This window comes from Schistocerca serialis, chromosome 4, assembly GCF_023864345.2.
Source record: "Schistocerca serialis cubense isolate TAMUIC-IGC-003099 chromosome 4, iqSchSeri2.2, whole genome shotgun sequence".
Classification (NCBI taxonomy): Eukaryota; Metazoa; Arthropoda; class Insecta; order Orthoptera; family Acrididae; genus Schistocerca; species Schistocerca serialis.
This window is the reverse complement of record NC_064641.1, coordinates 747,602,315-747,629,976: the sequence shown is the minus strand read 5'-3', so window position 1 is coordinate 747,629,976 and position 27,662 is coordinate 747,602,315. Positions and strand designations below refer to the sequence as shown.

General features: G+C 41.9%; 1 protein-coding gene across 1 annotated transcript; it reads left to right on the top strand.

Moving 5' to 3' along the window:
• Window positions 1-26,681, top strand: LOC126474904 (uncharacterized). The gene is made up of 3 exons (XM_050102401.1): window positions 1-153; window positions 22,127-22,313; window positions 25,973-26,681. The coding sequence occupies exons 2-3, from the start codon at window positions 22,130-22,132 to the stop codon at window positions 26,509-26,511; spliced, it is 723 nt and encodes a 240-aa protein (XP_049958358.1). The 5' UTR covers window positions 1-153; window positions 22,127-22,129; the 3' UTR covers window positions 26,512-26,681.
• The last annotated feature ends 981 nt before the right edge of the window (window positions 26,682-27,662 follow it).

Sequence of the window (27,662 nt, the reverse complement as noted above, 5' to 3'; positions counted from 1 at the left end):
TCCTGGTGAACCTATCTACCAAAACTGTGCAACAAGTGATGATGGTAGCTCCAAGTGCTATACTGCCTTATCACCAGTTTAATGACAAAGGCGAAGATTGGCTTGAGTGGTTGCAACAGTTTGACACCCACGTAATTGCTCACTGCATACCAGGTACTGTGAAACTACATTACTTTCTGTCAACAGTAGGAAGCGCAGTGTTTCGCCTCATTCAGAAATTGTTTTCTAATGCCATACCAGATTAACTTTCCTATGATCAGATAGTAGATTCGCTAACTAACTATTATGACCAAAAAGTGAATGTGGTGGCAGCTAGGTAACAAGTCTTTAATTGCAGGAAAAAATCAGAACAAACTTATTGCCAGTGGATAACATACTTGCAGAGCATGACACAGAATTGCAAATTCAAATGTGCTTGTGGTGCTTTATATTCAGATGTTATGTTGTGTGATACAACTGTGTACAATGTAACTGATGTCAGACTTAGAGAACAGGTTTTGAAACACTCCAATCCATCGTTCCAACGTGAAGTGCAAATACTAGATCAGTATGATTCAGGTGCCATGTCGGCCGATAAATTTGAGCAGCCATCAATTTGTCGGGTCGAGTGGACCCTTACTTACAACCAGCTCAGTTGGCAGCAGCAGCTTGCGGTCACCACACCACATAAACAGTTCTTCACACTGCATCAGCAGCTCTCTAAACAGGCGAATGGAATTAAGTCATGCCCTCGGTGCTACTCATGGCACAAATGCCAAGACTTACTGTCCAGACAGACACAGTGTTACGCTTGTGGCAAGAAAGGTCACGTACAATCCATATGTTTGCAATGGAACAAACACAAGAATTGTGCCCACTCACAAAATTCTAGTCCCAAGGTACATCATCAATGTAGTGTATTCAAAGCCTACTGCAGGCATTAGCAAAACTAGCAAGCTAAGTTTCTTCGGCCCTACACCAGTCCAACAAACTTTTTGTACATTTGCATATTAGTGGAAAACATGTGAAATTTCAGTTGGACACAGGTGCCTCTGATACATTGCTGAATTGTAACACATGTGAACTGTCACGCTCCCCACTTCTGTCTAAAACTAGCACGCACCTGACAGCTTATAATGGACAAGACAATCCCATTCTCAGAAAATATCCTTTGCCTGCCATGTATGTCTTACATACGCGAACTGTGACTTTCACTGAACTAAATCACGCGACTGTGAGAACATATTTGGACTTGATTCATTTTATTTGTTTGGCTTTAAAATTTAGGATAATGTTTTGTCAGTGACTGCATTCAGTGCAAGAGACAGAGTAGCTAGCTTGTTGAAAGAATTCCCTGAACCCTTTTCTGAAGGCGTAGGCAAGGCTAAAAATTTTGTTGCGCATGAAAGACAACACTCAGTTGAAATTTTGCCAGGCCGGAACTGTTCCCATCGCCTTACGGGATGAAGTGGCGGCTGAACTTAAAGAATTGCAAGACAGTGGAGCTATTGTGCCCATACAAGCTGATCAATGGGTGGGCAAGTCCAATAGTTTTGCTCCCCAAACCTTCAGGTCACTATCACCTCTGTGTTGACTTTAAGTCAACAGTCAACCCACAAACTGCGATTGATACATATCCATTGTTACACACAGAGAATCTCATGGACAAATTAGGCGCTGTTAGCTACTTTTCAAAAATTGATTTGTACGCCACATATCTTCAAATACCACTCGATGGAGAATCTCAAAAAGTGTGTGCTGTGAACACTCATTTGGGCTTGTTTAAATATTTGCACTTGGCTTTTGGCAGTGGTTCCACAAGTGCCATTTCCAACGGTATTTGGAACAGCTGACTGTTCAAACGCCAAACTGTTCAAACTATTTGGACGATATTGTTGTAGCAGGTTGTACACCTGAAGAAGACATTGCAAATTTGTGTGCTTTGCTTCATGTGTTATCTGGTGCAGGACTAAAGTGTAGACTGGACAAGTGTGATTTTTTTATATGTGTGTTGCAGTATCTTGGTCATGTCATAAACAGTCAAGGTGTACACCCTCTTCAGTCACATTTGTTAGCCATACGCAACCTGCCAGCTCCTGGCACTATCACAGAATTGCAGTCAGTCTTAGGGAAAATGAACTATCATGTTCGGTTCATACCGAATGCTGCTCAAATCGCAGCTCCATTGCATCGCTTACATTACAAGAATGTTCCCTTTGTTTGGACAGATGAGTGCCAAGAAGCTTTTCAAAAACTCAAAGGGGCATTGCCCAGTGATTGATGCTTGGTTCACTTTGATCTGGACAAACTGGTTGTGTTGCAAGTTGACTTTTTCTTACGGAATCAGTGCAGTGATTTCGCACAGTTTTCATGATCTATTGCTTTCACATCAAAAGTGTTGTCCAAAGCTCAGTGTGACTGTTCACAAACAGAAAAAGAGGCGTTGCCTGTTGTGTATGATGTCACCAAATTCCACCACTATTTGTATGGCAGAAAATTGTACTTAGTAACAGATCACAAGCCTTTGCAGTCCTTGTTTTACCTGACGAAGCCGGTTCCTGAATGAACTGCCCAAAAATTGCAAATATGGGCTCCGTTGGCGAAGAGTTCTCGGGCTTCCAGCCGGGTGGCGGTGTCTTCAAACAGCGACGTTTCGACGAGTGACATACTCATCATCTTCTGGCGAAGTGCCGAGACTTTGCGGATGCCGGTCCCTTTATACCTGCGGTGTGCCCCCCACCACCTGGCCGCGGGAGGCTGGGTCCAGAGGAGCCGGCGGGCGAGGTGGAGGGGGAAGCGGGTGCGCCGTTCGTGTCTCCGTCAGAGCATTCTGATTGCGTCTCGTGAGCTGGACGGTTCTTGTTGCGTTCCTGGCGTATTGCGGCTAATGCTGGATTCCAGGCCGCGCTCAGTTGATAGCCTTCGTCCCTGTTCACAAGGTTCTCGTGGACCCGTATTTCTATTGATTCTTTAATGACGCTATCCCAATAGCTCCCGGCTCGGCATAGCACCCTGGTGTTTTCGAAGTCAAAGGTGTGGTTTTCTTTGATGCTATGTTCAGCTATAGCAGATTTCTCTATCTGTCCAAGTCGAACATGCCTGATGTGTTCCTCGCACCTTTTTGAGATGCAGCGCTGCGTTTGACCAATGTACTGCACACCACATTCGCAGGCAATGTTGTATATGGGCTCCGTTATTGTCTCAATATCAATATGAGATTGTGTATCATCCAACAGCTCAACATGGTAATGGGGACACACGTTCACGTCTTCTGATTGGCCCTGATACAGACTTTGACACTTCTGCTGCATCTTGTTATCACATCGATGCTCAGGTTTCTGAATTGCTTCAACCCTTTCATTTGAACTATAGGAAAAATGCGCAGGCCACATACGCTGATTCAGATTTGAACATTTTGCTAAAATACATTTGCACATCTTGGCCTCACTCATTGCATCGCATAAAGAACCCTGTAGTGCGCTGATACTTTGCCCATCGCCATAGCCTCGTTATACAGTAAGGTGTGATTCTTATTCAAAATGTCAGCAGACAGTCACGTGTGTTGATCCCCAAACCTTTGCAAAAAGAAGTGTAGCAGTTGCATCACAACAGACACTGAGAAAATTGTTCATATGAAACAGTTAGGCAGGGATAGAACGGACGACGTCACAGTGTCACACATGTGCAGAAAATCAGTCTGTTCCAGCACAAAAATTCACTGCTTGGCCTAAGTCACAATCACCATGGCAACGCATGCACATAGACTTTGTGGGACCTTTTTGGAACACTCATTGGTTGATTGTGGTAGACTCTTATAGAAAGTTTCCTTTTGCTGTGCCTATGAACTCAACAAAGTCACATAGCACAGTTCAGGTGTTGTCCTCTACTCCTTGCCTTGAAGGTTTACCTGAAGTCATAGTATCAGACAATGGCCCTCAATTCATGACAAATGAATTTGAAACATTCTGTGAATGCAACGGCATACAGCACCTAACTAGTGCACCGTTTAGTCCACAGTCAAACAGTGAAGCTCAAGCAACAGGGTCAAACTACGCAGCGCACACACCAGGGCTCAAGCATTGCAACTATTTTTCACCTCTTATTGTTCACATCCATGATATGAACCATCGCCGGTGGAATTGCTTCACGGTCACTGCCTTTGGACATTGCTCCACCTGATATACCCCCTCACCTCCACTGAAGGAAAGCCGCAAGTATTGCTTCACGCCACATGATATTGTGTTTTCAGGGTTTTTAGTGGCTGCAAACGCTGGATTTGAGGGAAATCTTTCATTGACTTGGTACAAGCATGTATCTCACTTCAGGCCCAGTTGGATTGCAGTGCCGACATCACAATCAAATTCACCACTGTCATGTGCACAGTGATCCTTCTGTAACCCTTCCCCCAGATTCACAGATCCCGAGAACAACACAGCAACAGCAGCTGCCAAAGGGTGCCATCACGACACCGCAGGAGGACCCTATGGAGACAGAGCCTTTGCCTACTCCCCCTCCTCTCGTCCTACCGATGGAGATGTACCTGCCCACGACGCAGCAGCCGACGTCTTCTACATCCGGTTATGGGCCTCAGGAGATGGACAAGTACCCTTCTTGTCATTTTCTGGGGGCCGTTTCCACCAGAGTGAAGGCCAGATGGCAGGGTACAACTGGAAGCCTATGTCCCCTGCAGCCACAGCTTCCATTCCATCACAGTGTCCCCACTCCTGTCTCCCCTGCCGTTGTTGAGCTCACTATATGATGACAGTCCATTGCTTTGGGGAGGGGAGGACTGTTGCAGCATAAAGTCAAGCGCTGGCACGCCAGTCGGGAGTGAGAGAGCAGAGAGGGCAATGAAGAATAAGTCAGCTAGTTGCACGCTGACCAAACTCTTTCCAGGATAAAAACACGACAGCAGCAGCCTCTATGCGAGGAGAACATAAGCATCGCACCCGACTGGTCACAGCCCAGTTCTATGAGAAGCTTCAAGACCAGCAACCTGAATAGAAGTGTCAAAGCTCATTACCATGCTTGTGCATTCCATGTTGTTCAATCTTGGAATTGTTATACTGAAGAACATTGATTGTTTTGCATGTCACCCAGTGATTGTGACACATTTTTGTATTTCTCAAAGTTAAGTATTATCATATAATTTTCATAATAAAACTCATTAATACAATTTGTTTGAATTGTTTGTCTAGCAATCTGAAAGCAGGTTTCCTAGACGCCCAATATTTGACGAGTAGGCAGGCTTGAGCACTATCAAACTACAAAAGATATTGCTTACAAATCACTCACACGACTAGTTCTAGAATGTTGGTCAAGTGTGTGAAACACGAACCAGATAGGCTGATAGGGGATATTGAATGTATGCAGAGAACGGCAGCAAGAATGGCCACAGGTTTGTTTAATCCATAGGAGAGTGTCACAGAGATACTGAAGGAACTGAACTGGCAGACTCTTGAAGACACACATAAACTGTCCTGAGAAAGTCTATTAACAAAGTTTCAAGAACTGGCTTTAAATGATTACTCTAAGGATATACTACAACCCCCTATGTATGACTCACTTAGGGATTGTGAGGAGAAGATTTGAATAATTACTGCATACACAGAGGCATTCAAACAATCATTCTTCCCTTGCTCCATACATCAACGGAACAGCAAGAAACCCTACTAACTGGTTCAATAGGACGTACCCTCTGCCCTGCACATCACGGTGGTTTGCAGAGTATAGATGTATACGTAGAAATATATATGGTGTACTACAGCCTATTCCTACTGATACAGCTTCAGCCTATTCATTGGTCATTTCAAGTTCACTAACCTACCTACATAGTTACGGGGTCTAACATCCATGTTATGACCTGTCATGATGATGATGATGATGATGATGATGACAGGTCATAACATGGATGATAGATCCTGTAACTGTGCAGATAGGTTAATGAACTTGAAATGACAAATGAATAGGCTGAAGTTGTATACAGTAGGAATATGTGAAATGCAGTAGCAGAAAGAACAAGATTTCTGGTTAGGTGACTACAGAGTCATGAACACAAAATCAAACAGTGGTAATGCTGGTCCTTACAATGAAAGCATTTACTTGTCACTTGGCCTGTAAATCCAACCTTGTCTCTCTTACCTTCCTTCCTTAGGTTCCTCTATGATGACACCAATCTCATGAGAAATGGAAGAGCACCAAGCCACTGTCTAAAAACCAGTTCATGACATCATCACCCTTACTTCAGACAAAGGTTGCATCACTGCTGAGAAGAGCACAGTCTGATTCACTGACCCACAATCCTTGCCTCAAGGATTCCATTCCCCAAATCAATGCCTGCTTGCTCTGATTTCCAGACCCAAGTTTCTCACCTGAGTTCACTTCGTCCTGCAGCCTTACATATCTACATTTCATATTTTTCCACAAACTCACAAATCTAATCACTTTGGACATCCTATTGTGATTGATTACTCTGCTTTCACTAAAAGGAATTATACTGTGATTACAAAACATCTCCATCACAGCAGCACACCTTCTTTCATTAAAAAGACAAGCAATTCTTTCAGTACCAACCCACAATTTGCAACAACTTACCGCCAAGCTCCTCCTGCTCACTGCTGATAATGCCTGATTATATGTTAAAATCCCCTGGCCCTAGCCTTAGTGCCGCTGAACACCCACATTCCCCATCATACTTTTAACTAAAAACTGCTGCAGTTGTAGACTTGAATCATAAGACTGATTTGATGCAGATCTCCATATATTTTGTCTATCACTTATCACTCCTTTCACCTATGTCAATGATTTGTTAATGTGGAATATACCAATTTGTGCCAGCATTTTAAGTCCATGTTAAATAGCAGGTTCCCCTGTAATGGACTGGCTACGTCAGTTCAGAGACCAGAGGAAGGCAAAGTGAAAACTTGCTCTTGTTAATTTGTTAATAGCACTGTTATAGATGGCACTGTTATAGATGGCAAACTGTGGCTTTATTACTTTTGTCTTCCAACCTACTTCCAAAAAAAAAAAAAAAAAAAAAATAGAATATTTGAAGATGAAGTTGCTTATTTCAAGGTGTGAAAATCCCAGCCTGTCAAGAAGAGTACTGGAGTCGATCTGGAGGTGACAGGCCACTTCTGTACAGGATTGGGTGGCAACGGTGGGTTGCGGTGATGAGATTATAATGGCAGCTTAGTAAAACAATATCAAAAGTCAGTCACTTTATTGTAAATCATGCGACTACACTAACAGACAGCAGTGTGGCAGCCATGGTTCTCTCAATGTAGTAGCACGTGGGCATGTGCCGCACCGTGTCGTCTGGTGTCCATTTGGTAGCCTGACATATGCATCCCAGAATGCTGATTCCTGTTACCAAACTAGCAGCTTGTGACCCTGCTTGGCGTCCCGCAGCTGCTTGTGGGCAGTGTCAGTAGCATGGAGGACAGTTGGAACACTTGGTGGGAAATCCAGCCTATACGAGTGGTGGCGTGTAACACCATTGTTCTCACATGAACATAGAAGGGGAGAGTGGCTGTACTGCCCCAGTCATGACATGATGCGCTTGAGCTGCAGCTGGAATGAGCCTGGAAAGTAGTCCACCAGGTGGTGAGCAGACGTCCTGGAAAGAGGGCTTGTTGCTAGAAGATGGAATGGTGGTGGCAGCTGACCAGGCTTGTGGTGGCTGTCTGCTGACCCACAGTGTGACACTGCGTGGAATGGATCCCTCATCATTGTAGGTCTGCTGAGCTGTGAATATCTCTGCTAAAACGCCACAGCTATTCATATGAGATAGTAGTTCATATTTTTGTACCAATGCACATCTTCCAGCCATGTTTCTGACAACATTATCATGGCCAATTGGTGGAGAAAGACCCCTGTCTTACCACTGCACTGGTAGGTTTGTTGGTGCTGAATCTGGTCTGTCTTGCAATGTGCAAACAGCCTCGTTGCTGTAATTGGCATGTTGACATCCTGCAGTTGTTGGTTGCCTGTGGCTTCTGTAATGCTGCATGTGATGCTGCCACAAATGGTAACACAGCTACAATATTCTGGCTGTCTTTTTCACTAGAAGAGTAGTACTGAAATATATGTGTACACCTTTCAAAAAAATATGCTATAGCTGTATGGTGTCATATCAGGACTTACAACCATCTATCCAAGATGAGACCATCAAATGGCTATTTCAACAGGATAATGTTGCAGCATATCAATCTAAACTTTATACTAGCATTCGGAGTTCCTGACCTTACTCCATGTGACTTTGCCTCATTTCCATAAGCAAAGATTAAGTAGGAATTACATTCTTGTTTCTGTGGATGAATATTTTCTATAACTATTTAAAAGTGAATGTGCTCAGTTGGCAGAAGATATTGCAACTGTGATAATTTCATCACAACAGGTGTCTAAATGAGAGTGGCAGAAATGCTAAAATAGAATAGCAACAGCTCTATTTAAGCATCACATTGGTGTATCCTTGAGACACATATTTATACTCACTGTCTTATTACATTTCTTTTCTGGGGTCAGTCCATATTGCTGGCAAACATCACTGCTGCCAGTCTTTTTTTTTATTTATTTATTTTTTACATAGAATGAGAAAACTTTAATTGGTGCTGTTGCAATGTCAAATGGTATTGAACAGTACAGGTGTACACTATATGAAACACAATGAGGACTTACTGTAAAAGTATCCCTGTGCTTGTAGTGTAACCTAGATGTCATAGTGCTGGTTTATTTCACAGATTTTATTAACAGAAAGAATACAGTACTGTTTTTGGTACTAACATTAACACAGAGGCTGTGCACTTTCAATTTTGTAGCATATTCATCAAACTGTGTAAGTGCCTGAATATACCAAAACTGGAACAAAATCTTAATATTACTATAGAATTATTCTTACCTTAATAGCTGACTTGGTCTCAGAAAGCAAAGTTGTGCATAATTCCTTTGCTGCTTTTGCTTCCACAAGAATTCTTCTCATTCGTGCTACGGTCATCTGACAGTTACCAGAGACCCACAGGACTAATTCTTCTTTCAGGTCAGTTACTCTATTTTTGACTCTCTGCTGCAAAGACTTGAAAACCATATCTAGTCAGAAATATTCCTTTCCAAAAATTATGTAAGTAAACCAAAAACATGAGGAAGAATTTTGTAATACCACTTGATATTTTCTGTACATATTTTTCAAACTTAAAATATTGGAATTATAGGAACAAGCTCACAAGAGGTACCCAAACAGATGAAGGAATATAACTTCTTATAATGAATACTGTGGCACTGGTTGGTGCAGAGGTTCTGTGTCTGATACTCAGTGAGCATCATAAATGTTTCTGAAATGTTGTGGTTTACTAAGCTTCAGAAGTTCAAATACCCAGTGGTATAAAATCTGAAATCTTGCACCAATCTCTCACCTATATGTGTTACTATACATTCTGTGTTAAATATTTATGAGCAAATAATACTTGCTTAACTGAGCTTTGACAATGGCATCTTCAAAAGTGGACTGAATGAATCCACTATTTATAGACAATACTAGTTTGTCAAATCTTCAATACAGGATGTTCAAAACAAAGTGTCAAATACTTTTAAAGGTGGTAGTACTCATCGAAACAAGAAAAGTAAGTCCAATAAAGCATGGGTCCAGAAACACATAGTTTGAGAGACAAACAAGTTTATAGGATGGGCTGCACAACGCTTAATTGTAGATATAGCACAGTCGTTGCACTGGTGCTTCATCAGATGTGTCGACTGCATATTATGATGTCTTACTCATAGTATTTTACCTAACATTAGGTGGTCTGCGGTCAGTTGTGTGGTTCAAGTTGTGTTATAAGCTATGTTAGTTTTCGGATGTTTGTCTGCCTTATTGTTCATTACTGTCAACCCTAGGTACATATCATGGTGTTTTGCCTTCTTCCAAGCATGGATTGACTTATGTGTTTACTGTTATTGTGCTACTTGTATGTACAAATAGAGTACTACATTTACATTTTCTCTCTTCCACCACTTCTTAGCAATGAAAACTTTCTATTCAACAAGTGAAACGGTGGATATGATATTCTGCTATGGTTCAGCAAATGGACATAGTCTGCGAGACTGTGCCATCTATGCTGAAAAATGTTGATAGCACAGAGTGCCCTCTGATAAGCTGTTCGACAGACATTTCCAGCATCCGAGGGACGTAAGTACCCTTGCACCTAGGAAGACTGACAGTGGAAGCCCTGTAACACTTATATCGATTATAAGTAGGTAGTATTATGTAACTGTATATCTGCAATTATGGAGCGTGCATTCTTTGTTATTTAAAGTCCTTGATGTGTGACAGGAAAATTAGAGTTTTGTAATGAATATATGAAAAAAGCAAAATGATTTGTTAAAATCATAAATTATTATAATATGTGTATGTTCAAAAACAGAAAATGTTTATTGAAAGCTGGTTCATGCTTAGGGCACTTGTATTCGTAATATATAAAAGACGTAGGGAAGTCCCTCCGTAATGGAAGCGACATAGCACGATGTAAAAGGTGGTTTTGGTGGTAGAACTGAGCGGCTCCTTGGTGTGAACAGTACGCAGTATGTGGCTAGCCGTAGCACGTTACACTTTGGCGCTGCTATGAGAGGCAATTGGAAGCTGATTTACAAAGGATTTGCCTCAGATGTGGATCTGGCTAGTATTTGGTATTCTCGGATCATGAAAATCTGATGCCAAGAAGAGATTTTATAGAGCATTCGAACATCAAGAGCCCTGGGTACAGTTAGCTGCCATGTCGCTTTCCACCAATCTTTCTCAGTGCTTCACTAACTTTGTACATTCAGTAATGTATATTGGCACGGACTACTTAATTTGTGTGTGGTTTGAATAATAATCACAAAAATAAATTTGTGTCCAGAACCATATTTTCTACCCTGATCATGAACCTATGCAGGGTCCTCACCTAAGTGGTGGTGGTGGTGGTGGTGGTGGTGGTCGTGCGGGGGAGGGGGGGGGGAGGGGGGGTGCTTGGTTATGGGGACACTTGTCCCCAGTCAAAGATGTGCCAATGCTACAGGGTTGCATCTTCAATGTGTGCCAGCAGGTATAACAACAAATGGTATACTTCAAACAGTGCATCATTCCTTATGCTGGAGGGCAGAAGGGTGCACTGTCATGAGTGGACAAAACAATGAACACCCCATGTCAACATGTGTTTATTGCAGAAAATATGTATTTCCACTTCCCACGTTTACTGCACTTATTTTTCTTGTTTCGATGAGTACTGCCATCTCTCAAAGTGTTCAACACTTTCTTTAACACCCTGTATATGGAACTGAATCCCACATCATCAATAATACTACCAATATTGTCAGTCGGCTACACAATTTTAGAAAGTTAAAATATCAGACACCCAAAAGGAAGTGTGTGCGACAATTATATTAGATGTAGCTGGTAGAAAAAAGAGAGAAAATTATATCTATACTGCAATGGCATATTTAGGTAATTAATTTAACAAATATTTTTTGTGATAATGCTGATGAGGGTGACATGTAATTCACAGGCCTCTTAGTAGTCACTACATATAAATGGCATACTTTTCTACGTACAAGCCCTTGTCTACACTGTCGTGTAATTTATTGTTGTTGTTGTTGTTGTTGTTGTTGTTGTTGTTGTTCTTGCGGTATCGACTATCAATAAAAATAAGTGGTACACACAGGAACTACGAACACTTAAAGATCAATGCAACAATTTCTACTACCTAGCAAAGAATTTATCTTGTCTGCATGCGAAAGTAAGATATAAAGAATGCAAACATCAGTACAGAATGGGTATTAAGAAAGCTAAATTAGAATATAATTGCAAATTGGTTGCACAAACTATTAATAAACCAAAAGAAATGTGGAAAATCATTAATGAGAATCTAGCATCGGGTAGCAAAGAATTTGTATCTAGATCCAAAATTAGTGCTGATAGTGTTAATAATTATTTTGTAAACAGTGTAGATAGTGTAGTTACTAAGATACCTGATAGTAAACATGAACCTAGCTACTATTTGGATGTTGCCTATAAAAACCAAAATGTTATGGAAAATGTGTTTTCTTTTGAACACATTTGTGTAGAAGATGAACACTCTGTCATTCTTTCTCTTAGCAAAAGTGATTCACTGGATATTTACAATATCTGCTCTAAAATACTGAAACTTAGTAGTCATAATATAGCAGAGGTTCTCTGTCACATCATAAACTACTGCTTTGATGAACGTTGTTTCCCTGAAAAATTAAAAGCAGCTAAAGTAATCCTAGTCCACAAAAAAGTCACAATAATTTGCCTAGCAATTATAGGTCAGTTTCTCTTGTACCACTTTTACCCAAGGTCATTGAGAAACTAATGAGTATTCAAATAATCAATTTTCTAGATTCTCATCAATTACTTTCAAATAGCCAGTTTGGGTTTAGGAAACATCTATCAACATGTGATGCTGTCATGAGCTACATATGTAACTGTCTTGAAGCAAAAGAAGAAAAATTTATTGTAAGTACAAAGTTTTTTGATTTATCAAAAGCATTTGACACTGTGTGCCACAACACTCTGCTGCTGAAATTAAAAACTGTAGGTTTCTCAGTCTCTGCTGTTTAAATTATTCAGTCATACTTATCTAATAGATCTCAAACTGTTTACTTCAATAACCAATATTCCAGTTTCTTACCCGTTAACCATGGTGTTCCTAAAGGGTCAATCTTGGGCCCTCTCTTGTTCATATTATATATGAATGACCTACCTTTTTTTTTTGGTCATCAGTCTACTGACTGGTTTGATGCGGCCCGCCACGAATTCCTTTCCTGTGCTAACCTCTTCATCTCAGAGTAGCACTTGCAACCTACGTCCTCAATTATTTGCTTGACGTATTCCAATCTCTGTCTCCTTCTACAGTTTTTGCCCTCTACAGCTCCCTCTAGTACCATGGAAGTCATTCCCTCATGTCTTAGCAGATGTCCTATCATCCTGTCCCTTCTCCTTATCAGTGTTTTCCACATATTCCTTTCCTCTCCGATTCTGCATAGAACCTCCTCATTCCTTACCTTACCAGTCCACCTAATTTTCAACATTCGTCTATAGCACCACATCTCAAATGCTTCGATTCTCTTTTGTTCCAGTTTTCCCACAGTCCATGTTTCACTACCATACAATGCTGTACTCCAGACGTACATCCTCAGAAATTTCTTCCTCAAATTAAGGCCGGTATTTGATGTTAGTAGACTTCTCTTGGCCAGAAATGCCTTTTTTGCCATAGCAAGTCTGCTTTTGATGTCCTCCTTGCTCCGTCCGTCATTGGTTATTTTACTGCCTAGGTAGCAGAATTCCTTAACTTCATTGACTTCGTGACCATCAATCCTGATGTTAAGTTTCTCGCTGTTCTCATTTCTTCTACTTCTCATTACCTTCGTCTTTCTCCGATTTACTCTCAAACCATACTGTGTACTCATTAAACTGTTCATTCTGTTCAGCAGATCATTTAATTCTTATTCACTTTCACTCAGGATAGCAATGTCATCAGCAAATCGTATCATTGATATCCTTTCACCTTGTATTTTAATTCCACTCCTGAACCTTTCTTTTATTTCCATCATTGCTTCCTCGATGTACAGATTGAAGAGTAGGGGCGAAAGGCTACAGCTTTGTCTTACACCCTTCTTAATACGAGCACTTCGTTCTTGATCGTCCACTCTTATTATTCCCTCTTGGTTGTTGTACATATTGTATATGACCCGTCTCTCCCTATAGCTTACCCCTACTTTTTTTCAGAATCTCAAACAGCTTGCACCATTTTATATTGTCGAACGCTTTTTCCAGGTCAACAAATCCTATGAAAGTGTCTTGATTTTTCTTTAGCCTTGCTTCCATTATTAGCCGTAACGTCAGAATTGCCTCTCTCGTCCCTTTACTTTTCCTAAAGCCAAACTGATCGTCACCTAGCGCATTCTCAATTTTCTTTTCCATTCTTCTGTATATTATTCTTGTAAGCAGCTTTGATGCATGAGCTGTTAAGCTGATTGTGCGATAATTCTCACACTTGTCAGCTCTTGCCGTCTTCGGAATTGTGTGGATGATGCTTTTCCGAAAGTCGGATGGTATATCGCCAGACTCATATATTCTACACACCAACGTGAATAGTCATTTTGTTGCCACTTCCTCCAATGATTTTAGAAATTCAGATGGAATGTTATCTATCCCTTCTGCCTTATTTGACTGTAAGTCCTCCAAAGCTCTTTTAAATTCCGATTCTAATACTGGATCCTCTATCTCTTCTGAATCGACTCCTGTTGTATTTCTATATTCCTGATTTTCCCGGAACATGTTTGTACTTCCTCCTTTCATCAATCAACTGAAGTATTTCTTCTGTTACCCATGGTTTCTTCGCAGCTACCTTCTTTGTACCTATGTTTTCCTTCCCAACTTCTGCGATGGCCCTTTTTAGAGATGTCCATTCCTCTTCAACTGTACTGCCTACCGCACTATTCCTTATTGCTGTATCTATAGCATTAGAGAACTTCAAACGTATCTCGTCATTCCTTAGTACTTCCGTATCCCACTTCTTTGTGTATTGATTCTTCCTGACTAATGTCTTGAACTTCAGCCTACTCTTCATCACTACTATATTGTGATCTGAGTCTATATCTGCTCCTGGGTACGCCTTACAATCCAGTATCTGATTTGGGAATCTCTGTCTGACCATGATGTAATCTAATTGAAATCTTCCCGTATCTCCCAGCCTTTTCCAAGTATACCTCCTCCTCTTGTGATTCTTGGACAGGGTATTCGCTATTACTAGCTGAAACTTGTTACAGAACTCAATTAGTCTTTCTCCTCTTTCATTCCTTGTCCCAAGCCCATATTCTCCTGTAACCTTTTCTTCTACTCCTTCCCCTACAACTGTATTCCAGTCGCCCATGACTATTAGATTTTCATCCCCCTTTACATACTGCATTACCCTTTCAATATCCTCATACACTTTCTCTATCTGTTCATCTTCAGCTTGCGACGTCGGCATGTATACCTGAACTATCGTTGTTGGTGTTGGTCTGCTGTCGATTCTGATTAGGACAAACCAGTCACTGAACTGTTCACAGTAACACACCCTCTGCCGTACCTTCCTATTCATAACGAATCCTACACCTGTTACACCATTTTCTGCTGCTGTTGATATTAGCCGATACTCATCTGACCAGAAATCCTTGTCTTCCTTCCACTTCACTTCACTGACTCCTACTATATCTAGATTGAGCCTTTGCATTTCCATTTTCAGATTTTCTAGTTTCCCTACCACGTTCAAGCTTCTGACATTCCACGCCCCGACTCGTAGAACGTTATCCTTTCGTAGATTATTCAATCTTTTTCTCATGGTAACCTCCCCCTTGGCAGTCCCCTCCCGGAGATCCGAATGGGGGACTATTCCGGAATCTTTTGCCAATGGAGAGATCATCATGACACTTCTTCAATTAAAGGCCACATGTCCTGTGGATACACGTTACGTGTCTTTAATGCAGTGGTTTCCATTGCCTTCTGCATCCTCATGTCGTTGATCATTGCTGATTCTTCCGCCTTTAGGGGCAATTTCCCACCCCTAGGACAAGAGAGTGCCATGAACTGCTATCCGCTCCTCCGCCCTCTTTGACAAGGCCGTTGGCAGAATGAGGCTGACTTCTTATGCCGGAAGTCTTCGGCCGCCAATGCTGATTATTTATCAAAATTTAGGCAGTGGCGGGGATTGAACCCGGGACCGAAGACGTTTTGATTATGAATCAAAGACACTACCCCTAGACCACCTACCTAGCAATGTAATAGATGATACTACAAACTGTTACTTGTATGCAGATGATATCAGTTTAAGTGTTACAGTGCCTATGAACAATAACATAAGTAACTCTAACCTCACTCAAGGTAGATATACTTTCTGACTGGTGCAATGCCAATAGCCTGCCTATGAACATAAATAAAACACAGGAATTAAACACATCTGATAACAATAGAATCATCTTAGAGACAGTTCCTGTAAAGTTTCTTGGCATTGTTTTGCAAAATAATTTAGGCTGGCAGGCACATGTGAATTATTTAACACCAAAAATTTCTAAAGGAATATTTATGCTCAGAAAATTACAAGCAACAGTAGATAAGAAAATTTTGCTTTCTGTCTATTATAGTTATATTCACTCTCATTTGACGCATGGGACAATCTTGTGGGGAAATAATTGCTACTCAAAATGCTTATTTACAGCCCAGAAAAAAGCTGTCAGACTGATATGTAAATTACCACCTAGGACTCACTGTAGAGAATTATTTATTAAACTCAGTATTATGACCTTGCCATGTATATACATATTTCAATGTCTCTTGTACATTAAAAAGAACTTGTCTAGTTTTGATCTGAATTCTGATGTACATAGTTATAACACACAACACTGTAATGATGTAAGAAAAGACTACTGCTCATATACCAAAACACTAAACAGCTTCAAACACACATCTGTAAAGCTATTTAATAAACTACCAGAGTCAGTTAAGAGTCTGGAGCTGAAAAAATTTAAGATATTTGTAAGAACGTTATTAATTCAGAATTGTTTTTATACAATGGAAGATTTCTGTGAGCATAATTTCTAACATAGATTAATTATTTGTGTATTTATTGTCATTGTTGTTTGTACATTTATTGACGTTGCTTATACAAGCTTTACATCCCTGTAAATGTTTTGTTTTTGGGCAATAAAAATCAGTCAATCAATCTTCAGTCCAAAGACTGGTTTGATGCAGCTCTACATTTTACTCTGTCCTGTGGAAGCTTCTTCACCTTTGAATAACTACTGCAACCCACATCCTTCTGAATGTGCTTACTGTATTCATCACTTGGTCTCCCTCTACAATTTTTATCCCCACACTTCCTTCCAATACCAAATTAGTGATCCCTTGATGTGTCAGAATGTGTCCTATCAACCAATTCCATCTTTCAGTCAGGTTGCACCCCAAAGTTCTCCCCAATTCTATTCATTCTCATCATTAGTTATATGATCTACACATCTAATCTTAAGCATTCTTTTTTAGCACCTCATTTCAAAAACTTCTATTCTCTTCTTGCCTAAACTGTTTATTGTCCATGTTTCACTTCCATACATGGCTACCTCCAGACAAACACCTTTAGAAAAGACTTTGTAACACTTAAATCTATATTTAATGATACCAAATTTCTCCTCTTCAGAAATGCTTTCCTTGCCACTGCCGTTCTACATTTTGTACCCTCTCTACTCTGGCCTTCGCCAGTTATCTTGCTGCCCAAATAGCAAAATTCATCTACTACTTTAAGTGTCTCATTTCCTAATCTAATTCCCTCAGACCGCCTGATTTAAAGTGACTGCATTCAATTACCCCTGCTTTGCTTTTCTTGATGTTCATCTTCTTATATCCCCCTCTCAAGATGTTGTCCATGCTATGTCTTCAAATTAATAAGGAAATAATGCTGCAGTTAGTTCCCCCATCAATGACCCTAAAAAGGTACATTCAATGACTAGCCCTGCATAGTCCTATTAAAAATGTTTTGTGTTGAAAGACTACTTGGAAACTTTAATCCCAGCAATGATATGCAGTTTATGCATAAAGATGAACTGAAAACATAAACAGTGCACAGTAACATTGTGTTGCTGGTTCATGAAGCTATGTTGATGTCAGAATGGCGAATATTGTCACACAATATGGTCTCGAACTTACATGCTCTGTACATACTGACAATACTAAGAATTCTTTTGGGGCCATAAGTATTGTTTGTCAATATTTTTAGTATTAACAACACATCAATACACACCCTCTGACTGTCAATGTATTGACAGTCTGACAATATTATTGAATGTGTGAGGGCTCCTTAATGAGAAGACATGCTAGTGCATATTCCAACTTAACCTGAAGACAATATGATAGAGACCTAATCATTCAAGATGTAGCAGCAAGCAAAAATTTGATGAAAGATGTAGAATAGAAATGAAACAATGGTCTATACAGTGTGTGGAAACTAAGACAAATGCTTGAAGAAGCCAAGAAAAGTAACAGAAAAACAGAGAATGAGTAAGAAAAGAAAAAAGTTTCAGTCAGCATCAGGTGATAGTGGTAGAGGCAGAGACAGAAGGAACATGGAAAAAGAAAAAAAAGAGTGATATGCTAATGATAGGAGAGTGTCATCATAGGGGGTTTGTAAGAGTACGGGTAGGTGTATCAAAGAGTCAATTTCCACACCCAGAATTTTAAGAAGTTATCATATGAAATGAGGAACTCAAAGGTTTTGTATATATACCAACTGTTGAAGTTTGGATTTACAGACATACAAGGTGTACTTGTATGGATCAATGTCATTACCTCCACACAGTTTATAAAGTCACTGATGTGAGCTGCACTATCAGTGGCCTTGTTGCAAGAATCAATTGCATGAATCCTCTGCCATATAAAGTTACTTTCTATCTCATATCTGTTCTGTCTATGTTTGCCACAAATGGAAACTTCATACTCTGTCACTCATTCCTAAAGTCAATGAATGCTTCAATAAACATAGGAGTAAATGTATTCCTTTTGGCATGCACTGATGAGCCAAAACATTATGACTGTTGCCCATCACGAGATTGAAAGTCTCTGGTGATGTTTTGAACATGTGGCAAAAAAGTATACAAGTAGAGTAGAGATGATATGTGTTACAAATGAGATAATTCATTGATGTAAGCGACACTGAAAAAGGGCAGATGTTTATGGGCCAGCACCTGAGAACAAGCATCTCAGAAATGGTGAAGTTAGGTGGCTATTTCCATGCTAAAGTCATGAATATGTATGGAAAGTGGTTGACAGGCAATGAAATCATGAGCAGCTGACAAGATGTTGGATGTTCTCACCTCATCACAGAATGTGGAGATCAGAAGCTTGCCCATTTCGTAAGACAGGACATGCAGTGCTCTGTGGCACACAGATCTAATGACGGTGTAGAATGCTGGTGCGGGCACAAGTGTTTCAGAGCACATCGTACAATGCACATTGTTGAATGTTGTGCTCCACAGCAGAAGACTCCTATTTGTTCCCATGTTGACCCAAAACATCCTCAGTTACAATTGCAGTGGGCACAGGACCATCAAAATTGGACAGTAGTTCAATAGAAGTATGTCACTTGGTCAGATGAATGATGTTTCTTGTTACACTAGGTCATCGTCATGCCCTGATACACCACCATTCATGCAAATGGCTGCTCAAAATATGCACCATGGTACAGACCACCTGTGGAAAACATTCCAGCCACATAAAGGCACCACACCTGCTGCCAACAATGAATCCAATATGTTCTGAGAATCCACAACGACTGAAAGAAACAGCATTTCCCTCATCTATATACTCACACAGACAATGAAAACACACTTCAATTTTATGAAGTTTGAAGTTGTCAAAGTTGCAAGAGTTTGTCACTATTGTACAATGTCTGTATCCAGACACCCACATACAATGCCACTAGATGTCACAAGAGGCAGGCCTGGCATAATGAAAGAAAGTAGGGAGGAGTGTGTGGGCAGTAGAGAAGCTGTAACATGAGAATGGGTCAGTCAGGAGAGCTCAGTGATTTCGAACTTTGACTAGTCACCTAAATAACAAGTCCAGCAAGGATATATCAACCCTTCTAAAGCTGCTCCATTCAACTGCTGGCCACATGGTAGTGAAGGAACAATCACAACTATATGAAGACCAGACAGATCTCATGTCCTGATGGAAAGGGACCGTCAAGCACTGTAGAGACTGGTTGTAAAAAATTACATGAAATCAGTGGAAGGAATCACTCATGAGTCCCAAAGTACTATCAGCAGTCCATCTAGCATAATGACTGTGTGTATGGAGTTAAAAGGAATGGGCCATGATGGTCGAGCAGCTCCTCATGAGACAAACATTTCTTTAGTCAATGCTAAGCAACACTCAACACGGTGTAAAGGGTGACGTCACCGACCCTAGGATGTCTGGAAATGAGTGATTTGGAGTGATAGATCACACTGTACCCTGTGGCAAACTGATGGAAGGATTTGGGTTTGCCCTATCCCTGGAGAACATTACATGCCTTCAGGTGTAGTGCCAACAGTGAAATACGGAGAAGATAGTGTTACAGTATGGGAGTGTTTTTCGTGTTTAGTCTGGTTCCCTTATGACGCTATTATACAATGTTTGTAACCAGACATGCCTATACAATACCACTATACAATGGTGCTTAAGAAAATTTTAAATTGGGAAGGATATGAATACATTTTACGGCATTGTATACAGGGTTCAGTAGGGATATGAATACATTTTACAGCATTGTACGTATACAGGGTTCAGTTGGGGAACTGTTTGGGGACAGTGATTGTCCATATCAGTACTGACAATCCACCCTATCCATTTGCGTACAGTAACATTCCTAATATGGACTGGCCTGCCCAGAGTTCCAACTTGGACCCAATGCAGCACCTTTAGAATGAGAGCGAATATTAACTTTGCTCCAGATCCCAGCATCTAACATCAATATCTTCTTTGCTTTTGGCTCCTGTGGGAGACTGGACTGCCATTCCTCCACAGATATTCAGACACTTCATTGAAAGTATTCTAAGGTTCTTTTTCTGTTCATGACAACACATGCCCTGACAGAGCCATCCAAACTCAAAGGATCTTAGGTGGTTTTGGACTCGGGCATTTTGGTTATAGTTTGGACCTTAGTCCAAGTGATTTTCACTTGTTTCTACACTAAAAGACCTAGCTAGCAACACAGCATTTCTATGATGATGAGATAATACATGCAGACATCTATGTGTGGTTGGAGTCTCAGGCAACAACATTCTATGACAATGGAATTAACAAACTGGTGTACCCTTATGATTACTTTATGCAGAGATTACAGTGAAAAATAGCTGAACAATGAGCCTTTCAAATGTAAATGTTTCCTTTCATTTGATATTTCTCTTTTTTTTTAATTCTGAAATGTATTTTATGAGTAGCCATCTTATTATTGTTGCAGATGTAATACAATAGGGACACTTACAAGAATTGGCTTAAGTTTTAAACATTACAAGTTTACAGCTTGCCATGCAAAATGCAAAAGTGCTAGTTGTTTTTCCAGAGAAGCATTAGTGTCAGCAGAAAAGGCATTGCCTTGTAGCAGTTTAACACTCTCCAACACTTCAACCATAAATAGTTGTAATTATTCCTGTAAAAGTAAACTATTATACAAAATTCATCCCAAGCGCAGCAACAGTCATGCAGCCACTTAAATCAGTGGGCTCCAGTACAAGCTTATGATGCTCTCAGAAGCAGTTGTGTTCAGTTGCCCATTTAGGTTGGTACATGCTGTCATGTGAAGGTTATTTGTTCCTGGCACATGGGGCTTTACAATGTTGCACTAACAACACATTTGTACAATGTAACATCAAAGACTTGAAAGACCTAGTGTACTTCACATTAAACACTCCTTAGAGGGCGGCAACAACCAAACCACGGCACTAATAATTGTATATATGCACCTGGTGATTAAAATTGCAACTCCAGAAAGGACAGAAAATAATGAAATTTTACTTATTTTGCACATATAGTGTGGTATCAATAGCAATGATGCCACGGCATATTAAAGTTCTTAGGTTGGCACTAGGACAGACACCGACGACAGCACCCTCTAGCCGGTGCTGTGGAGCTCTATGAGCTCCGCTCCAGATTTGACCCATTTCATCAAGAGCAGACGGCCTGGAACACTGCTTAAACTACAGTGTGTGTTGACTTTTGAGACTTTTGAGACCTTGTACTACTCACAACAGGATGTATGCAAAGTTACGTAACCATTTATTGTTTTTGCCTATAGTAAACATCTAATATTTTAATCGCAGTTCTGAAGTGCTTGTCCCCTCCCACTCCTACTCCCTTCCTTCATTTGGCCAACCTTTCAGTTTACCGGAGCAAACCCACGCACCGCCTTCCAGGCGGGATACAAAAGTCGGCGATGAGGACTCCCCTTTCCTCTCCTATCATTTCCTTTTTTGCTCGGTACCGCTTTCTTTTCATGCTAGCCTCAGTATGAGACTTTCAATTGTGTAAACCATGGCTTCACCACAGGAAAAGGCTTCACTGTCCGATCTTGTATGTTTTTGGGTTCAGCAAATGACGCAGCTGCTTGCTGCCATAAATGAACTGGTCACTCTACAAACGGCAGCTACTTCTGCACCTCCGACGCCACTGCCTGTACTGACGCCATTGCCATTTCGTGCCTTCAATCCTGATGTTGAATGCTGGCCAGAATACATCGCACAGCTCGAGGCACACTTCGCAGCATACAACATACCAGGTAGAGAGCGCCTTGCCTTTTTCATTGCCAACGCCATTGTTGTGTTGTACCATGTGCTCGTCAAGTTGTTTCCCACCACCTGCCCAGAAACTACAATGTACGACAAAGTGATTAATGCTTTGAGCTCCCACTTCTGTGACAGTGTAATGTGGTAGCTGCACACTACAAATTCTTTTGCCTCCGGCGTGGCCCTACTTAGTCCAATAAATCTTGGTTAGCGGACCTTTATGGCCTAACTTCTGACTGTGACTTTAATTGCTCATGTGGACGCTCATATGTGGATATAATGATTAGAGATACTATTGCACAGAATGTGGCAGATCTTCGCATCCATGAGCAAATTCTCAGATTTAAAAACCCGTCTTTGCAGGAAGTAGTGAACTTGCTAGACAGACAAGATACATTAGACATGGCTACTTCTGCATTCGACGTGACCCCGTGTGTATGTACTGTTAGCACAGCACAACACATGCCCTTCCGCTCGGCCCCAGCACAGCCAGCCAAGCCACACTGCTCGCGCGCAAGTAAACACGTTCCAAACCAGGCACCCACAAAGAAACTGAAATCATGTCCGAACTGCTTTCGTGCCCACTCATGGGACAATTGCCCATCCCGTCAAGCAAAGTGTTACTTTTGTAATAAGAAAGGACATGTGCAAGCTGTGTGTACTAAGAGAAACACTAATTCACAACTTGTCTCCCGTTCGCGTGACTCGCATGGGCATCACCGCAACGGCAACCGCCATGGTCCTGATTCACATCAGCCTATGGATGTTAATGCCATTTATTCAAGGCCTTCTGCTTCCCGTGATTCAACAGCTCGTTGTGTGAGTCAAGTTTTGCCAGACACTTCCTCTCGCATTCAGGAAACCTTTGTTACTTTGAACATTTGTGGACATTGTGTTCGCCTGACGCTGGACACTGGTGCGTCTGTTTCTTTACTGAACAGATCAGCGTATGACTTGCTTGGTTTGCCCCCGCTTCGTCGTTCACATTCCACACTGACTGCATTTACTGGACAGGAAATCTCAGTGCTCGGTGTGTGTAGTTTGCAAGCCACGTATGGTGCAACGACCCATATAGTGTCTTTCCATGTGCTCCGCTCTAGTGATGCTATGAACATTTTTGGCATGGACGCATTTAAACTTTTTGGCCTCGCAATTCAGGACAATGTACCTTGCATGAGCGCTAGTGACCAGGCAGATAGTGTTGCTGCATTATGCGATGATTTTGATGAACTCTTTACTGATGGCCTTGGTTGCGCCGAGACTTTGCAGCGCATGTTGTAGTTAAAGACAATACCATGCCTATTTTCCGGTGCGCACACCCGGTACTGTGAGTGTGGAGAAACCAAACGGTCGTCTCCGTATTTGTGCTGACTTTAAGTCTACCATAAATCCCCAGACAGTGGTAGCTACGTTTCCCTTACCGCATCCTGAAGACATTTTTGATAAGCTTGGTACGGGAAAATTCTTTTCCATGATTGACTTGTGTGACGCATACAATCAGATTCCACTCGACGAACAGTTGCAGTACTATTTTGTGATCAAACCCACATTGGATTGTTCAAGTTGTGCCGCCTTCCATTCGGTTGTGCTTCGGCTCCTGCTATTTTTCAGTCTTACTTGCAGCAGTTGGGTGCCACTATCCCTAGTTGTTCCAATTATCTGGACGATATAGTTGTATCAGGTTGCACCCCTGACGAACATTTGCAGAATTTGCATGCCTTATTTACTGTACTTTTGCAGGCAGGGCTGAAGTGTAACAGAGACAAGTGCAAATTTTTTCAGACTGAGATTCAGTATTTAGGACATATGATTAACGGACAGAGTCCCCGCCCCTTGCCGTCACATCTCATTGCGATTAGAGACTTGCCAGCACCCAGGAACTTGAAAGAACTTCAGTTTGTGTAGGGCAAAATTACATATTATATTCGGTTTATACCAAATGCATGGCAGATTGCAGTGCCTTTGTTCGGCGTAAGAATGTTCCTTTTGTTTGGTCTTCCGAATGTGACGCTGCTTTCCACAAGCTCAAATCTGCTTTGTTGAGTGATTGCTGTTTGACTCCTTTCGATCCCTCCAAACCAGTTGTTTTGGCTGTCAGTGCATCTTCACACGGCACTGGAACAGATCTCTCGCACACCATTAATTCTGTCGATCACTCGATTGCTTTTGCATCTAAGTTGCTCAATTCTGCCCAACAAAACTATTCTCAAATCGAGAAAGACACTTTAGCTATTGTATATGGAGTGACAAAGTTTCATGGTTTTTTGTACGGTCGCAAATTCTATTTGGTCACTGACCATGAGCCTTTGACATCGTTGTTCCACCTGTCAAAGCCAGTTGCGGCCTGTACTGCACAAAAGTTGCAATGCTGGTCTTTGTTTTTGTCTAACTACAATTACGAAATTTTAGTTGGCCTATGGCCCAGCATGGCAATGCCGATGCTTTGTCTCGTCTACCTATTGGTCCTGATGCAGTGTTTGATTCTTCCAAATTGTCATGCATGTTTATTGATTCGCAAGATAAGGAATTAGCTGATGGTTTTCCAGTGGATTTTCATCGCATTGCTTCCGCGACAGCCGCTGACACTTTCTTGCACATTCTTTTGCAGTATATTCATACTCAATGGCCTCCATCTGCTACGCAGATACGTGATTCACTTGTTCGATGTTACTTTGCACAACGTCACAACTTGTCTGTACACCATGGTATTATCTTGTTACGAACTGACAATGATCAGTCTCATGTGGTTTTATCTCATTCGTTGTAGTTGGAAATCCTCCAATTGCTGCTTCCTGGTCATTGGGTTATCATGTGGGTGAAGCAATTAGTGCATCCTCACTGCACCTGGGTCGGCATTGATAAACATATTGAGAATTTGCTTGCTGACTGTCGCTCTTGCGTGGAGCATCAATCTGTTCCCTGCCAGCGCTTCTTTGCATGGCTGACTTCTACTGCACCTTGGCAGCGTGTTCACATTGATTTTTCAGGTCCTTTCTGGGACACCCACTGGTTGATAGTTATTGATGCGTACAGCTACTTTCCTTTTGTTGAACCTATGTCTTTTACTACATCTGCCAGTACTATTCGGGCTTTGACGTCTATTTTTTGCATTGAGGGCCTTCCTAAAGTTATTGTCTCCGACAATGGCCCCCAATTCGTGTCCTCAGAGTTTGAAGCGTTCTGTGCTACTAATGGCATACGCCATCTGACCTCAACCCTGTTCCACCCCCCAGTCGAACGGCGAGGCTGAACGTTTTGTGCGTACGTTTTAAGTCGCAGATGAACAAGTTGCGCACCACACACTCTCACAAGCGCGCACTCTAGACTTTCCTTGCTTCCTACCGCTCTCAGCTGTGTGGCACCCATTCCCCAGCGGAATTGCTACATGGCCATGCCCATCGCTCACTCCTGCAGCTATTGCACCTGCCACCACGCACTCCCACTGCTTCGCCTCGTTCTGGCTTGGCACCGCATGATTTGGTGTTCTATTGCATTTTCTCTGGCAGGCTGCACTGGGAGCAGGGGCGCATTCTTGGCCAGCTTGGCCGTGCCTTATTTGTCATTTCTGGTCCCTCCCACACTGTCAAGTGACACTAGAACCAGATCTGTTTGTGCCATCCTCGGTTTTCTGCCGCTGGTTGTTTTCCGGCAGAATTGGAGGCTTCACGGCTTCCACCGCCTCAGCCCACAACTCCACCGATGGCGCCTCTGCCACGGGCACACCTGCCGTCGTCGCCCTTGCCGGTCCTGTCACCTGCACCGGACGGGAGCCTCTTGCCGCCACCACGGCCCCAACTCTGGTCGCCGCAGCCGCTGCCACTGCCACTGCCGCTGCCGCCATGTTCCTCCACAGTGCCGGAACCGATGGATGCTGAGGCTGCCGTCACACTGCCGCTGCCGCCGCCACCACTGATGTCGCCCGTGGAGGACGTTGCTTCACCTCCTCATCCAGGATTACCCAGTGGCGGTGCGCGACCTGGGCATGTTTTCCACGGAGCATTTTCCTCGCCCCCTCGCGAGCAATTCAGGGTCACAGGTGGACAGCGTGCCCCGGCAATTCCGCTGTCCGTCCTCTCAGCTGTGCTGCCCCTGGGTCCCTCCACCTGCCGTTGCAAGCCATACTCAACGACGGTGTGCCGTTTCAGGGGGGAGGGATGTGGTATCGATAGCAATGATGCATTGGTGTATTAAAGTTCTCAGGTTGGCACTAGGACAGACACCGATGACAGTTCCCTCTAGCTGGTGCTGTGGAGCTCTATGAGCTCCGCTCCAGATTCGACCTATTTCATCGAGAGCAGACGGCCTGGAACATCGCTTAAACTACAGTGTGTGTTGACTTGCTATCGAGACCTTGTACTACTCACGACAGGATGTACGCAAAGTTATGTAACCATTTAATAACTTGTTTTTGCCTATAGTAAACATCTAATATTTTAATCATATTAGTGAAGTGCTTGTCCCCTCCCACTCCTACTCCCTTCCTTCATTCGGCCAACCTTTCAGTTTACCGGAGCAAACCCATACGCCGCCTTCCAGGTGGGATTCAAAACATATAATGGCAGGAAGTAGACATGATTAAATTTCCAGATTGTTAGGGGATATGCAGTGTAGAGCATTTAATATACAAAGGTTTAATCTCAAGCAGCAGCAATGTCTCTAACCTGGCTGGGCATTGGGTCGAACTGAGATTAAATGATAGATACATATACATCTACAATGATACTCCACAGTCCACCTTACAGCAAATGGCAGTGGGTACCAAGTACCACTATTAGTCATTTCCCTTCCTGTTCTACTCACAAATAAAATGAAGGAAAAACAACTGTCTATATGCCTCCTTATGCATCCTAATTTCTTGTATCTTATCTTCATGGTCTTTACATGCAGTGTATGATGGAGGCTACAGAGTCATTTGCCAGTCAGCTTCAAATGCCAGTGTTCTAAATAGTGTTTCTCGGAAAGAACACCACCTTGCCTTCAGGGATTTCCATTTGAGTTGCCAAAGCATCTCTATAATACTTGCATGTTGTTTGAAGCTCTCAGTAACAAATGTTCCAGCCTGCCTCTGAATTGCTTCAATGTCTACCTTTAACCTGACCTGGTATGGATCTCAAACACTTGAGCAGAACTAAAGAATAGGTCATACCAGTGTCCTACATGCGGTCTACTTTACAGATGAACCACACTTTCTTAGAATTCTCCCAATAAATCAAAGTCGACCATTTGTCTTTCTTACCACAACTTTCACATGCTCATTCCATTTCATATCGCTTTGCAAGGTAATGCCCAGATATTTAAATTACACGACTGTGTCAAGCGGTACACTACAGATACTGTACCTG

Bases quoted from the DNA above. Each gene is read 5' to 3' on its own strand.
- LOC126474904 (XM_050102401.1), top strand. From the start codon at position 22,130: ATGACGCAGCTGCTTGCTGCCATAAATGAACTGGTCACTCTACAAACG. The intron at 22,314-25,972 runs GTAGAGAGCGCC...GTTTTCCGGCAG, and splicing joins CGCAGCATACAACATACCAG to AATTGGAGGCTTCACGGCTT.